Below are 13,437 nucleotides of genomic sequence, written 5' to 3'. Positions count from 1 at the left end.
AGTGTCCAGTCAGTCAGTCAGTGTTAATGTGCTGTAGTGTCCAGTCAGTCAGTCAGTGTTAATGTACTGTAGTGTCCAGTCAGTCAGTGTTAATGTGCTGTAGTGTCCAGTCAGTCAGTGTTAATGTACTGTAGTGTCCAGTCAGTCAGTCAGTGTTAATGTACTGTAGTGTCCAGTCAGTCAGTGTTAATGTGCTGTAGTGTCCAGTCAGTCAGTCAGTGTTAATGTGCTGTAGTGTCCAGTCAGTCAGTGTAAATGTGCTATAGTGTCCAGTCAGTCAGTGTTAATGTGCTGTAGTGTCCAGTCAGTCAGTGTTAATGTGCTGTAGTGTCCAGTTTTACTTTGGTGAGAAACTCTTTGTATATTTGTGTGTGTGCTGTGTGAAAGCGCTCATTGATTTATTCACCGGATGCCCCACCAGTGAGCCTCGCTGGCCGTGTAGTTCAAACCCCCGGTGTGTGGGACTGTGGAGCCCCTCTGTCACCCGATCCCAGACCAAGTCATGCTATATATTACAATCAGGCAAAGTCAGATAAAAAGTAGAAGTTAAAAACATGACTGCCATGTTATAAGGTTAGAAACTGTGACCCTTAGAGGAGAGAGACATTCTGAAGGAGTATTGAGTAGAGCCGCATTCTCAGAGGGGGTCCGTTCAGGGGTCTCAGTGAGTCTGTGTTCGAGGCTCTGATGTGAGGGAGGCTGTAGGCATCTCAGCGTACCCAGAAGTGGTGAATAAAACAACACACCCTTTCCTCTCTTTGATCAGGGATGAGAATGGTGGTTTGAAAAAAAACTTGGAAAAAAGGTTGTTGCTAATTTGCATAATTTATTGATGACATCACATTAGCTACTAGTGTATAGATTTGAGTGAAAATCCTACTTTTGTTTTCTTTACAGGTAATCCATATAAACAATATAAAACATCCTCTTGTAATTTAATTTAAACTCGAACAGTAATCATGTTTTTATTTATTTTTACCAGCACATGGTTTATGTATAGGTATTGATTTTACTTGCATGAAACATGTGAACCTTCCAGTAAAAGCACCTTACTCATAATATGGCAGCACTGTGGAGTAGTGGTTAGGGCTCTGGACTGGAAGGTGGGTTCAAATCCCGGGCTGGGCAGTGCTGCTGTACCCTTGAGCAAGGTACTTCACTTAGATTGCTCCAGTAAAATTCCCAGCTGTATAAATGGGTACAAATATAAGTCGCCCTGGCTAAGAGCGTCTGCTAAATGACAAATAATGCAAATAATGTAATAAACTGTGTGCGCAGTGACATTTTAAATTTAATTCATATTTAATTCAGTATAGAAAAAGTAAAGTAAAACCCTAGATGAATATACCCTGGTGTTCAGTAGCATTAAAAAAAGACTACTATACTGAAAGTAGTAAATACTAAAGACACCAGAACAGTAACCCTGACATTTGGGTTAACTATAGTAAAAATGCTCCCTTCTACAGGAACTGCTGGACGGCTTCTGCAGGGCGACGGGGCCGCTGTCAACAAGGCCAAGAGCGAGGTCTACCTCTCCAGGGCATGGCCTGTCGGCCGGGGCCCGCCGACCGTGTTCCCTGTGAAGCCGTTTATCAAGGTTCTGGGGATCACGATCGACGGGACCAACACAGGCACCCGGAACTTGGAGGAGGCCATATCTAAGGTCCAAAAGAAGATCCACGGCTGGAGAACAAGGACCTTGACGATGGCTGGTAAGGTGCTGGTCGTAAAGGCCATCCTCTTCCCGATACTCCTCTACGTAGGAATGATCTTCCCCCCAGACAAGGTCATCGCAAAACTAGTGACCCGAATTATATTTCGGTTTGTCTGGGGGAGCAAAATGGAGAGGCTGAAAAGAGTGCAGATGGTGAAGGGTACCCTGGATGGAGGCAGGGGGGTCCCGGACGTTGTGCGGCTGATAAAGGCGCAGGGGCTGGCCTATGTGTTCAAGAACATCCAGGCTGCTGGCAAGAAAGTGAGTTTCATGAACCGCTTTTATTTTGCCAGCAGCCTGAGACCATTCGGCCTCTGCGCCATGGATAACACCAGGCCGCACTCGTGGGATCCCCCGCCGTTCTACAGGGCGCTCCGAGCCTTTGCGCTCAAAGTAGGCCTCCATAAAGTCGTGCTGGCCTCCTGGGATTATAAGACCATCTGTAGCCAGATGAGATCTACCCAGGAGACCAGCCGGATAGAAGATTTCCCTCCCGAAACCTGCCGGTTTATCTGGGCTAACGCTACGCACGTTTGCCTCACGAATACGCAGAAAGAGGTGTCCTGGATGGCTGTGAGTCGGTGTCTCCCCACCCGAGTGTTCATGCACAGAAGGGGCATAGCTCCTTATGACACCTGCCCCTATAAGTGTTGCCTGGGGAAGGAGACGGAGGCTCACATCTTTAGAGATTGCCCCTCCGCCTACTGGGTCTGGCTCCTGTTTTCTCCGTTCCTCCACAGTTTTGCCGTTCCTGCGCGGGCGACCGCCCAGCAGATCTTATATGGTCCAGCCAGGGGACTAACATCTTCCACCCTGAGGTGCTGGTGGCGTGTCGTCTGCGCAGTGAAGCAGGCCCTGTGGGAGGGACGGAATATCTGTCTATTCAATAAGCAGGAGCTGGACCCGATTGTCATCGCGCGGAGGGGCATGGTGGTTTTTAAAGATTTAGTTGTTTTTAAAACACTAGTTGTTTGGGTTTTTTTGGTTTAGTTTTGTTCTATTTTTTTGTCAAATACATTGTCCGTTTTGGATTTAATTTTAAATGCATTGGACCTTTTTTGTTTGTTTTTTATTTTTACCTTTTTAATTGTTTTTTTATTTTGTCCAGTGCATTTTCAGTTATTATCAATGTATTTGACCTTTTGTTGGTAGCAGTTTTGCTTTAATCACGTTTGTTTTGTTGTTTTGTGCACTTGTTTATTTGAAGTTAAGTATTTTGTTTTCGTTAAATCACAAAGATTTTAAAAATTTGTAAGTGATCTTAAGAATTGATTTTAAAAAAGTTTTTAATCACAAGTATTAAAAATTTGAAATGTTTTTATTTGTAAAATGTAAAATACTCTAAACAATAAAACAGTATTCTACAGTTCAGAGTTTTGTCAACAATTAAACAGCCTATTTTTCCATATATAATAATAATAATATATTTTTTTCCATTAATTTCAATTTTTCGCCCTTATATTGGCCTTCCCCTCCGCAAATTCCTGGCTACACCATTGACATGTAGTACACACAGGTCTCAGGGATTGAACAGGGGCCTTCACCTTTTATCCACTCTCTGTACTCCTCCCCACCGCACCGCCTTTCCCCCATTAACCCTTTATTGGGTGTGGTGGTGCTACAGTAATCGAAAGTTGTCAATTTCTATTAACAAGAGAAAGAAAATGGGTGTGATTGTCACATGATATTTCATCAAAAAAAAACTTGAAAATCCACAGATCCGTGCTTTGATTAATTGATTGTGGTAACAGTGACCATTGACCTACCAGTCTCTTTCATTAGCCCTGTCAAAAAACCAGGGCGAAGTCTGAGGTCGATGTTCCAAATGTTTCTGTAGCGACAGAGAACCTGGAGAGAGAGAGAGAGAGAGAGAATGACTGCTGTATAATACTGTAATATATAATCGGTCCATACAGAGACATGGACTGTATTGTCAAACTATAAAAGGTTCTTATGCATTTAATATTGTATGAGAGAAACAGCGACGCAGAGACAGACACAAAGAGAGACAGCACCCCCCCTCTCTAGAGAGGCACAGCAGGGAACTGCAGCTCACTGGCACACTGACATTAATAATAACAGTTCCCTTTCAAGTTGAAAGACAGCCATTACCAAATGGGAATAGCCTTCTGACCTGCCAATCATGAAAACATGTACCAAAGATGTCCTATAGGTGCCCTGCACCTCCAAAGGCTTTCCATCCTCCTCCCTTCTCTTCGGAGGAGGAGAGTAGGCTACACCTGTTGTGCCTGGTGCGGGCTCTCGGGTGCTATTTGGAGCACACCAAGGACATACAGCGCTCGGACCAATTGTTTGTGTCCTACAGAGCACGGACACAGTGCCAGGCACTTTCAAAGCAGCACCTCTCGCACTGGATTGTGGACACCATTACCACGGCTTACAAGTCAACTTACAAGTTTAGATACAATAACAGTAGTGTGAAGTCTCCTAAATATCCATCTCGGAGACTTCGACAGGACACCTCAACGTCACCACAGGCAGACTGGCCATCGGGCAACTCTGTCAAATGCTAGAAGGGCCGGACCATTTTTTAGTTCAGTGGGCTGGTTGATTCCTATGTGGGCTGGTCGTGCCGTGTGGATTCCTGGACCAGCACTCCTCCCAGACCGCACTTCACCAGCAGCCACCTCTCCCCCCCCCCAACCGAGAGACATACGTCAGATGGCCAAGATGACTGTGGTCATGAACAGTCAGAAGACAATGCTGGAAACCATCTGGGCGCAGAGGGAGACCATGCAACGACAACAAGCAGAGACCTCAGCAGTGAAGGCAGTGCACACCCAGGCAATCCTGGTCCCCTACATGGCCCACCTGGTGAAGCTCGTGGAAGCCTTCCTGACAGATCTCCTGCGAGAGGGAGGAAAGACCATGTGGCGGTCTTTGGTGGCGATGGTCTTCAAAATCATGAAAGGCATCGACCACATCAAACCAGAGGAGCTTTTCCAGATCAGCAGGGGCACACGCACCCGGGGACACAAATGGAAATTGGGCTTCAAGGCATTCAAAACGGAAAACAGGAGACACTTCTTTACACAGAGAGGCGTCACAATCTAGAATAAACTACCCAGCGATGTGGTAGAAGCTGAAAGTTTGGGAACATTTAAAAATAGACTGGATAGGATCCTTGGATCACTTAGATATTAATGAACACCAAACAAGCACGATGGGTCGAATGGCCTTCTCTCGTTTGTAAACTTTCTTATGTTCTTATGGTGGTGGCGAGGCTGTGGCTCACCCAGGCGAAGCCGCAGGACGCCGAGAAGGCTATTCTTCTTGATGCCCCTATAACACCAGGGCAGATGTTGGGGAGATGTTGTGGACCTCAGCATTGAGCGCTCAGCAAAGGCTAAGGAGACAGCCTTCAAGTACGCCTACCTGCAGTTCAAAAAGATGCCACAACAGTGCCACTGGCCCTACCCATAGTTCCAGGGGAGGCAGTGGGCAAGGTCGCAGGCCAGCACTTCCCAGCCTGACCACCATAGGGACAAAATACAGGCCAGGAGTAAAAACAGGCTCTCCAGTTGGAGATTCACGAAAGCCCCCTCCAAAGCCACAGGAGCACCCCTGAAATAACACGGCCCCCTTCACCACCACCCCCAACAGACTGACCAGACAGACCTTGGGTGCTAACCACTACTGTCGGATCCCCCATCGGCTGTCCACACAGAAAGGAAGTCATCATGACAGATACCTCCAGCTACGGTTGGGGTGCAGTCTGGAATGGGATCGGTGTAAAGGGGACATGGAGCAGCCTTTGGACAGGCGTCCACGTCAATGCACAGGAGCTACAAGCTGTGTCACTGGCGCTGTGTCACTTTCAGCACATCCTAACAAACATGTCTTAGTTCAAACAGACAAAATGACAGTGGTGGCCTACATGAACCACCAGGGGGACATGCGCTCACCTGGACTGCATTGTGTGGAGTGCAAACTTCTCCTGTGGGTCCAATTGTGAGAGAAATGTTTGTCCAGCAGGGGGCATCGAACTGTATTTGACAGTCTTTTTCTTTTCCTTGCAGGGAGCTGATCCATCAGGCCAGACCAGACGAGACGGGGAGGTGCCGGTTGACAGAGCTGCAGAGTCCTGGGTCCTTGGAGCGGTCCGGAGGCCGAGGCAAGTGGAGATTGGGACGGACCGGGAGCGACAGGGGACCTAGCCAGAGGAGTTGGCGGACTCCTCACGGAGTGGGTCCCATCCAGAAGCCCGGCCGACCATTTACCCAGAGCCCGGCCTGACCAGGACTGCTCCCCGCTGACGTCACCAGCCAGGATCCAGGAGAGGCCTCGGATCCCAGGGACCGACCAGGCCGATCGGCGAACGTCCCTGAGGGAGGCCTCCTGCAGCCAGGGCCCGGACTTTTCCCCGCAAGGCCCGCTCCCTGCAAGAGCCCCGGAGGTGGAAGCTGCTCCCCAGCCAGGTGGACTTGCCCCGACCTCCGGATTGAGAGCCTCTGGACCCTTTCCCAGGTAGGAAAGTGCAGCATGGCCCAGTGAACCGCCAGTGTGAGGCGCCACAATGCGGTGCGCTTCAGCCGTGAGGCTGGAGCCGAGACCGCGGCCCTCACCCGGCTGGAGTTCAGCAGGTCCGTGCTGCAGAGGGGCCTGGGCTTCGCCCCTTCTGAGCTGAACTGCGTGGTAAAACTGCCTGGACCTAGGGACGTGTTTGAGGTGAGTTTTAAGAACCCTCAAGTGCTGGAGTGTTTTTGGAACATTTATAGAGAAAAAAAGGAATGTATGCCCCTGAGTGACATTGTGGTCGACGCCCTGACCGATAGAGAAATAAAAATTGTTACCATCCAGTTTTATAACGAAGCAGTGGCAGAGTATGATGTAGAGGTATGGCTGAGGAGACTCTGTGAGATCCTGTCTGAAAGCAAGAGACTCAATGACGAGGATGGGGTTTGGACCAGTGCTCGACGGTGGCAGGTGCGCCTGCAGGTGGAAGTGGCCGCCATCGGCGGAGTACGCCACCTGCCGAGCACCGTAGTTTTAGGTACAAATAGGGGGCTTGTCTTTTACCATGGCATGCCCAAACTGTGTAGGAACTGCGGGGCCCTAGGTCATTTAGCCACAGCCTGCACTGTTGTTAAGTGCAAGGTTTGCGGCGGAGAACATCTGACCAGGGCCTGCAAGCAGGAGAGGGCCTGCAACCTGTGCGGTGGGGGAGGGCACCTTTTTAGGAATTGCCCCTCCTCCTATGCAAATAGGGCGCGGGCCCTCGGGGGTGGTGGAGAGAGAGAGAAAATCAAGTAGAGGCTCCTCCAAAGGAGACACCCCTAGACAGGGGTAGAGAGAAAACAGTCCTCAGGAGTCTCATAGACTCCCTCTCCGACTCTGGGTCGGAAGTGGAGGCAGAGGGGGAGTGGACAGTTGTGGCAGGGAAGAGGAGAAGGATTAATTCTGCTAGCTCTCCCCCCCCCCGCCAGCTCCCCCCCCGCCAGCTCCCCCCCCGCTGCAGAGACCTCTCCCTCTCAGTTTTATACACCCCACTCCGAGTCCGGAGCAGAGAGTTGTGGGCCTTCTCCACTCCCCCCAGTGGGCAGCCTGGTGGAGGACAGGCCCCATAATAGTAACATCCCTCCAGCCCCAAGACCGAGACTCTCTCAGGGGAGGGGACAGGTATGCCCTCCCGGCAGTAGTGGGAGAGCCGCAGGTCCTCAGGAGAGGAGAGTCAGCACCAGTGTCTTCTGCCAAGAAGACCTCAGGGCCGCAATGGCAGAGTCACTGGTGCTGAGGGAGGAGGCCTGCGGCAACAGACAGCCGGGAAGGGAGAAACCACCCCCTCCCCCACCATTAGTTAAAAGAACGACTAGTGGGGTCTATACAGTCCTCTCCTCAGTCGCAAACAAGGCCTCTGCCCTGCCATCTGCTCGTCGGACCTCGGCTACAAGGGAACCAGGGAGAACCTCCAGCACCGTGGGCCCTGAGCCCAGTGGAGTTTCGCCAGCCTTACCGGGTGGCGGGAGCCGAGCCCCCCACATAGTCTTCCTAGAGGATCAAGCGGTGAGGCAAATGGTTGAAATGATGGGTGTGAGTGCTAAGCTAGGTGAGGGAGAAGAGAGAAGTGGGGAAGAGGAGGGTTTCTTTACATGATTGTTACGGAGCGGGTAATTGCCCTCACTGCCATTATGGCTCTAACTATTATATCTATAAACGTGAGGAGCATCACTGAGGTGAAAAAGAGGGCCGATGTTTTAAACTCTCTGGCTGGAATGAAAGCAGACATCATCTGTTTACAGGAGTGCGGCATCCCGTTCCAAAAAGAATATAAAGATCTCCGGGACACTTTGACCCTAGGTGAATCCTTTTGGTCGGGGTCCAACATGTCCCGAGCAGACAGGATTGCTATACTACAGAAAAATCCATTCATAGAAGTTAAAAAATTTAGGGTGATAGAGGCGGGCAGGTTGGCCAACATCGACCTTAAATACAAGGGGGCTGTATTGAGGCTGGTCAATGTCTATGCCCCCACCAGCCAGAGAGAGAGAGTCCTCTTTCTCCCTCAGCTACGCCCGCTCCTGATCGGCACCTTACCGGTTATCATTTCAGGTGATTTCAACTGTGCTCTGAGGGATGTAGACCGGAGTAAGCCCCGTAATGTTAGATCCAGCAGGGACCTTGCTGCGTTCGTGGAGGACTTTGAACTCTGCGACGCAGGTCGGGACCTGGTCCCCTTGTTCACCTGGGTGAGTTCTTCTGGCTCCTCCTTCTCCAGGATAGATCTCGTCCTCCTCAGCAAGCCACTGGAGAGGACCGCCATGTCTTCGGAGGCGGTCTTCTTTTCAGACCACAGGCTCCTGACGACAGAGGTGCTCATTCCGAGCACACGGGAGTCGGGGCCTGGGGTCTGGAAGCTCAACACCTCTCTGCTCGATGACCCTCGTGTTATTAAGACCTTTAGCAGACGCCTCGAGGAGTGGAGGACCCTGAAGGACCTTTTTGATTCTCCCATAGAGTGGTGGGAGATGGTGAAGAAAAGGACCAAGGGCTACTTCATTCAGCTGGGGAAATGGAAAGCTTGTGAGAGGCGGGCGAGATATTCCCATCTAAACGCCCGCCTCCAGCGCCTGAGTCTTTTACAGCTCAGAGGCTTCGACCTAGCTGAGGAGGTGGCCCAGGTCAAACTGAGTCTCTCCGCCCTCTATCGGGAGGAGCAAGAAAAGATCAAGGTCCTTTCCAGGGTCCGCATCATGGAGGACGACGAGAAGTGCAGCCGCTTCTTCTTCAAGAAAACGAAGGAGAGGCGGCTTGCAATGTCCTCCATGATCGACTCCTCGGGACAGGAGGTGGAGGGCAGAGAGGCTGTTGAGACAGTGGTGCGGGACTTCTACAGGGAGTTGTACGATCAGAAGGTGGTGGATCAAAATCTGATCCATCACTTTCTGTCCCTGTTGGAGTCCCGCAACGAGGGGGACGAGGAGGCGGAGGAGGATCCAGAGATCACCACCACTGAACTCTCCCAGGTGATAAAGAGTCTTAACTCTGGAAGGACACCGGGTCCCGATGGGATCCCTGCTGAATTCTAGAAGATCTTTTGGGAGGTGCTTAAGGAAGATCTGGCTCAGGTCTTGGGGTCGATGTACAGAGAGGGTAGACTGGCCCCTTCTATGAAGAGGAGTATCCTCTCTTCTTCATAAGAAGGGAGATCCAAAGGATCTGAGGAACTGGCGGCCGGTCAGCCTCCTGTGCACCGACTACAAGAACCTGGCCAAAGCACTGACGCTCCGTCTGCAGCGGCCACTCCCTCAAGTCGTGGGTCCCAACCAGGTCTGCGGTGCCCGGGGGAGATCGGCGGCCGACAACGCCATGCTGCTCAGGGATGTCGTGGCCTACTCGAATGAGAGAGGGCTTCCCCTGGTCCTAATCAGCCTGGACCAGGAGAAAGCCTTCGACAGAGTGGGCCACGAATACCTGCAGCTTGTTATGGAGAGGACGGGTCTCGCTCTTGGCCTGAGGAAGTGGGTTAAGATCATCTACAGCGGCTTAAGCAGCAGGGTCCTTGTGAACCGTCACCTGACCAAACCATTTCCGGTCAGGTCGGGGGTCCGACGGCCCTGCTGTACGTCCTTTGTCTGGAGCCGTTCATGCAGGCAATCCGCCGGGATGTCCGGGTGACAGGTTTCCATCTCCCGGGTTCCGGCGGAGAGCAACTGAAAGCCCTGGCCTATATGGACGACGTGGCCGTGGTCTGCACGGATGCACCGTCCATGGCCAGGGTTGAGGAACTGCTGGACGGCTTCTGCAGGGCGACGGGGGCCGCTGTCAATAGGGCCAAGAGCGAGGTCTACCTCTCCAGAGCATGGCCTGTCGGCCGGGGCCCGCCGACCGTGTTCCCTGTGAAGCCGTCCATCAAGGTTCTGGGGATCACGATCGACGGGACCAACACAGGCACCCGGAGCTGGGAGGAGGCTTTATCTAAAGTCCAAAGAAAGATCCACGGCTGGAGCATAAGGACCTTGACGATGGCTGGTAAGGTGCTGGTCGTAAAGGCCATCCTCTTCCCGATACTCCTCTACGTAGGAATGATCTTCCCCCCAGACAAGGTCGTCGCAAAACTAGTGACCAGGATTATATTTCGGTTTGTCTGGGGGAGCAAAATGGAGAGGCTGAAAAGAGTGCAAATGGTGAAGGGTACCCTGGATGGAGGCAGGGGGGTCCCGGACGTTGTGCGGCTGATAAAGGCGCAGGGATTGGCCTACATGGTCAAGAACATCAAAGTAGAAACGGTTCATAAAACTCACTTTCTTGCCAGCAGCCTGAGACCATTCGGCCTCTGCGCCATGGATAACACCAGGCCGCACTCGTGGGATCCCCCGCCGTTCTACAGGGTGTTCCGAGCCTTTGCGCTCGAAGTAGGCCTCCATAAAGTCGTGCTGGCCTCCTGGGATTATAAGACCATCTACCCAGGAGATCTACCCAGGAGACCATCCGGATAGAAGATTTCCCTCCCGAAACCTGCCGGTTTATCTGGGCTAACGCTTCGCACGTTTGCCTCATAAATACGCAGAAAGATGTCTCCTGGATGGCTGTGAGTCGGTGTCTCCCCACCCGAGTGTTCATGCACAGAAGGGGCCTAGCCCCTTATGATATCTGCCCCTACAAGGGTTGCCTGGGGAAGGAGACGGAGGCTCACATCTTTAGGGATTGCCCCTCCGCCTGCAGGGTCTGGCTCCTGTTTTCTCCGTTCCTCCACAGGTTTGCCGTTCTTGTGCGGGCGACCGCCCAGCAGATTTTATATGGTCCAGCCAGGGGACTAACATCTTCCACCCTGAGGTGCTGGTGGCGTGTCGTCTGCGCAGTGAAGCAGGCCCTGTGGGAGGGACGGAATATCTGTCTATTCAATAAGCAGGAGCTGGACCCGATTGTCATCGCGCGGAGGGGCATGGTACTTATAAGGGACTATGTCAATCTGGAGGTCCATCAGAGGGGCAAGGAGGAAGCCTTTAAGAATTGGCAGATACAAGATCTGGGGCATGCTCAGGATCCCATGATGGGACCCACCTCTGGGGACGGTCAGCTCCCCCTGCTGGAGCCCGAGTCCAAAATCTTTTAACTATTTTATGAATGATTGCTTTTTAAAATGACTTTTTAAAAATGAATTTTAACTGTTTTTAAAGATTTAGTTGTTTTTAAAACACTAGTTTAGTTTTGTTCTATTTTTTTTGTCAAATACATTGACCATTTTGATTTAATTTTAAATGCATTGGACCATTTTTGTTTGTTTTTTATTTTTACCATTTTAATTGTTTTTTTTATTTGTCCAGTGCATTTTCAGTTATTTTCAATGTATTTGACTCTTTTGTTGATAGCATTTTTTGCTTTAATCACGTTTGTTTTGTTGTTTTGTTTAAGCACATGTTTATTTGAGTTTATTTGTTATATTAATCAGTAAGATTTAAAAAAATTTAAGTGATTTTAAGAATTGATTTTTAAAATTTTAATCACAAGTATTAAAATTTGTATTGATTGTTTTTAATTTGAAATGTAAAATACTTCACCAAATAAAACAGTATTCTCCTGTGGGTCCAGAACAACCTCCGATCAGGCACACCTGCCACGCGTGTCCAATACAGCGGCGGACCTCCTCTCTCGTGGAGGGCCGGACAGCTCGGAGTGGAAGTTGCATCCTCAAGTTTTTAAGTGACACGGCTGAGACCACCATTGAAAGGCACAATTCCAGCCTGGGACTTGGAACTGGTCCTTCAGTGGCTTAGTGGAGTTCCCTTTGAGCCCTTTCCACAACGGAGCTCCGCTTTCTCTCACGTAAGGTTTCCTTCCTTTTAGCGATATCTTCAGCAAGGACAATCAGTAAGTTTGCAACAGCTCTGGTATAGTCTTCCCATTCGGTAATGGCTGTCTTTTGATTTTAAAGGGAATGTTAGGTTATAATCATAACCTTGGTTGCCTGAAAAAGAAAGACAGCCATTACACTTATGGGGTCACTCGATCAGATGACCTTCTGAGGGAAGAAATCGCAGTTGCAGCTGGCAGAAAGAGACTGATGCCAGGGGCCGGACTTCCTCCTGCCTGCAGGGTCCCTATTGGGCAGCTTTGGTACATGTCTTCATGATTGGAAGGTCAGAAGGCTCTTCCCATTTGGTAATGAATGTCTTTTTCAGATAATCAGGGATATGATAATAATCTAATGATGCAGAGACAGGCAGACACAGACACAAATAGACAAACACAGAGAGACAGATATACGTACCGACAGTCACACACACAGACACAAATAGACAGACACACACACACACACCTCGAATGCCAGCCAGGAATATGGGGAGATGACATCATAGAAGAACATGATCACCTTCTTACTGCCCGCCATCTACACAACAACAAACAAAACTATCATAAATCGATACACAACAATAATAATAACAATAAAAAACATAAACAGCTTGATAAGAACACTGAACAAAACAAAAATAAAAGGAATAATACAGTAAGGAATACACAACAGCTTGATAATACTACTAAACCACACAACAATACAAGGAATGAAACAATAAGGAATACACCACAACTGAACTAGAATATGTCCATATTTTTGTAATGCTCATAGTCTAGGGCATTTAAAACCAGAACATCTAATGTCTTCCCAAACATCCAGAACAAACCAGTGTAGTCACTGCAACACACTCCATAATCGCAAACAAACAGGTGTTGATCTCTACCAGGCTCTCTCCTACTAAAGCCCTTGGACCAGCTTTTATACTTTTGGCCACTTAGCCCCACCCCCTAGATCCAACCATTAAAAAATAGGAGTAACAGTAGAAAACCTATCATAGAACCCCAAAACACATGTTACCAAAAATAGGTTTCAAAATAAATTTATAACAAAAAGTGATATTCAATTCAAACCCAAAATCCAAAATCATAAGCAAAGGGAACAACACTGCAAACAATATTGACCCCCTCCCCATGTCAATAGTAAGGCAACTCAGGTTTATAAAATCCCCTGTCAAGATGGCCTCTGTAACCTCTCTTCTACTTTCCCAAGATGGCTGCTCCACAACCCCACCCCAGGTAAGCCTTTGTTTGGAAGGTCTGTTCTTTCCCAAACACCTTAACAAAGGGATGGGCCTACTCCATCACATGTAGCAAGAAATAATGTAGTTGCAAGGTGGGAACTTTTGAGATATTCTGGGTGAATGTTTTACAGTTTTTCTCGTTTGCTTGAGCACATTTCTCCAAACAGA

General features: G+C 49.5%; 1 protein-coding gene across 1 annotated transcript in view; it reads right to left on the bottom strand.

Annotated features, from left to right (window-relative positions):
- Positions 1-12,906, bottom strand: part of LOC136757662 (glutathione S-transferase kappa 1) — a 29,715-nt gene extending 16,809 nt beyond the window's left edge. Inside the window, exons 1-3 of the mRNA XM_066712414.1 lie at positions 12,856-12,906; positions 12,492-12,563; positions 3,481-3,562 (exon numbers count right to left, since the gene is read on the bottom strand). Coding sequence (XP_066568511.1) covers positions 3,481-3,562; positions 12,492-12,563; positions 12,856-12,882 — 181 coding nt within the window. The 5' untranslated portion in view covers positions 12,883-12,906. The remainder of the gene's footprint in view (positions 1-3,480; positions 3,563-12,491; positions 12,564-12,855) is intronic.
- Between the last annotated feature and the right edge of the window lie 531 nt (positions 12,907-13,437).

Source organism: Amia ocellicauda, chromosome 1 (genome assembly GCF_036373705.1).
Source record: "Amia ocellicauda isolate fAmiCal2 chromosome 1, fAmiCal2.hap1, whole genome shotgun sequence".
NCBI lineage: Eukaryota > Metazoa > Chordata > Actinopteri > Amiiformes > Amiidae > Amia > Amia ocellicauda.
Note: the sequence above shows the minus strand (reverse complement) of the source record. Positions and strands in the feature narration are given on the sequence as shown.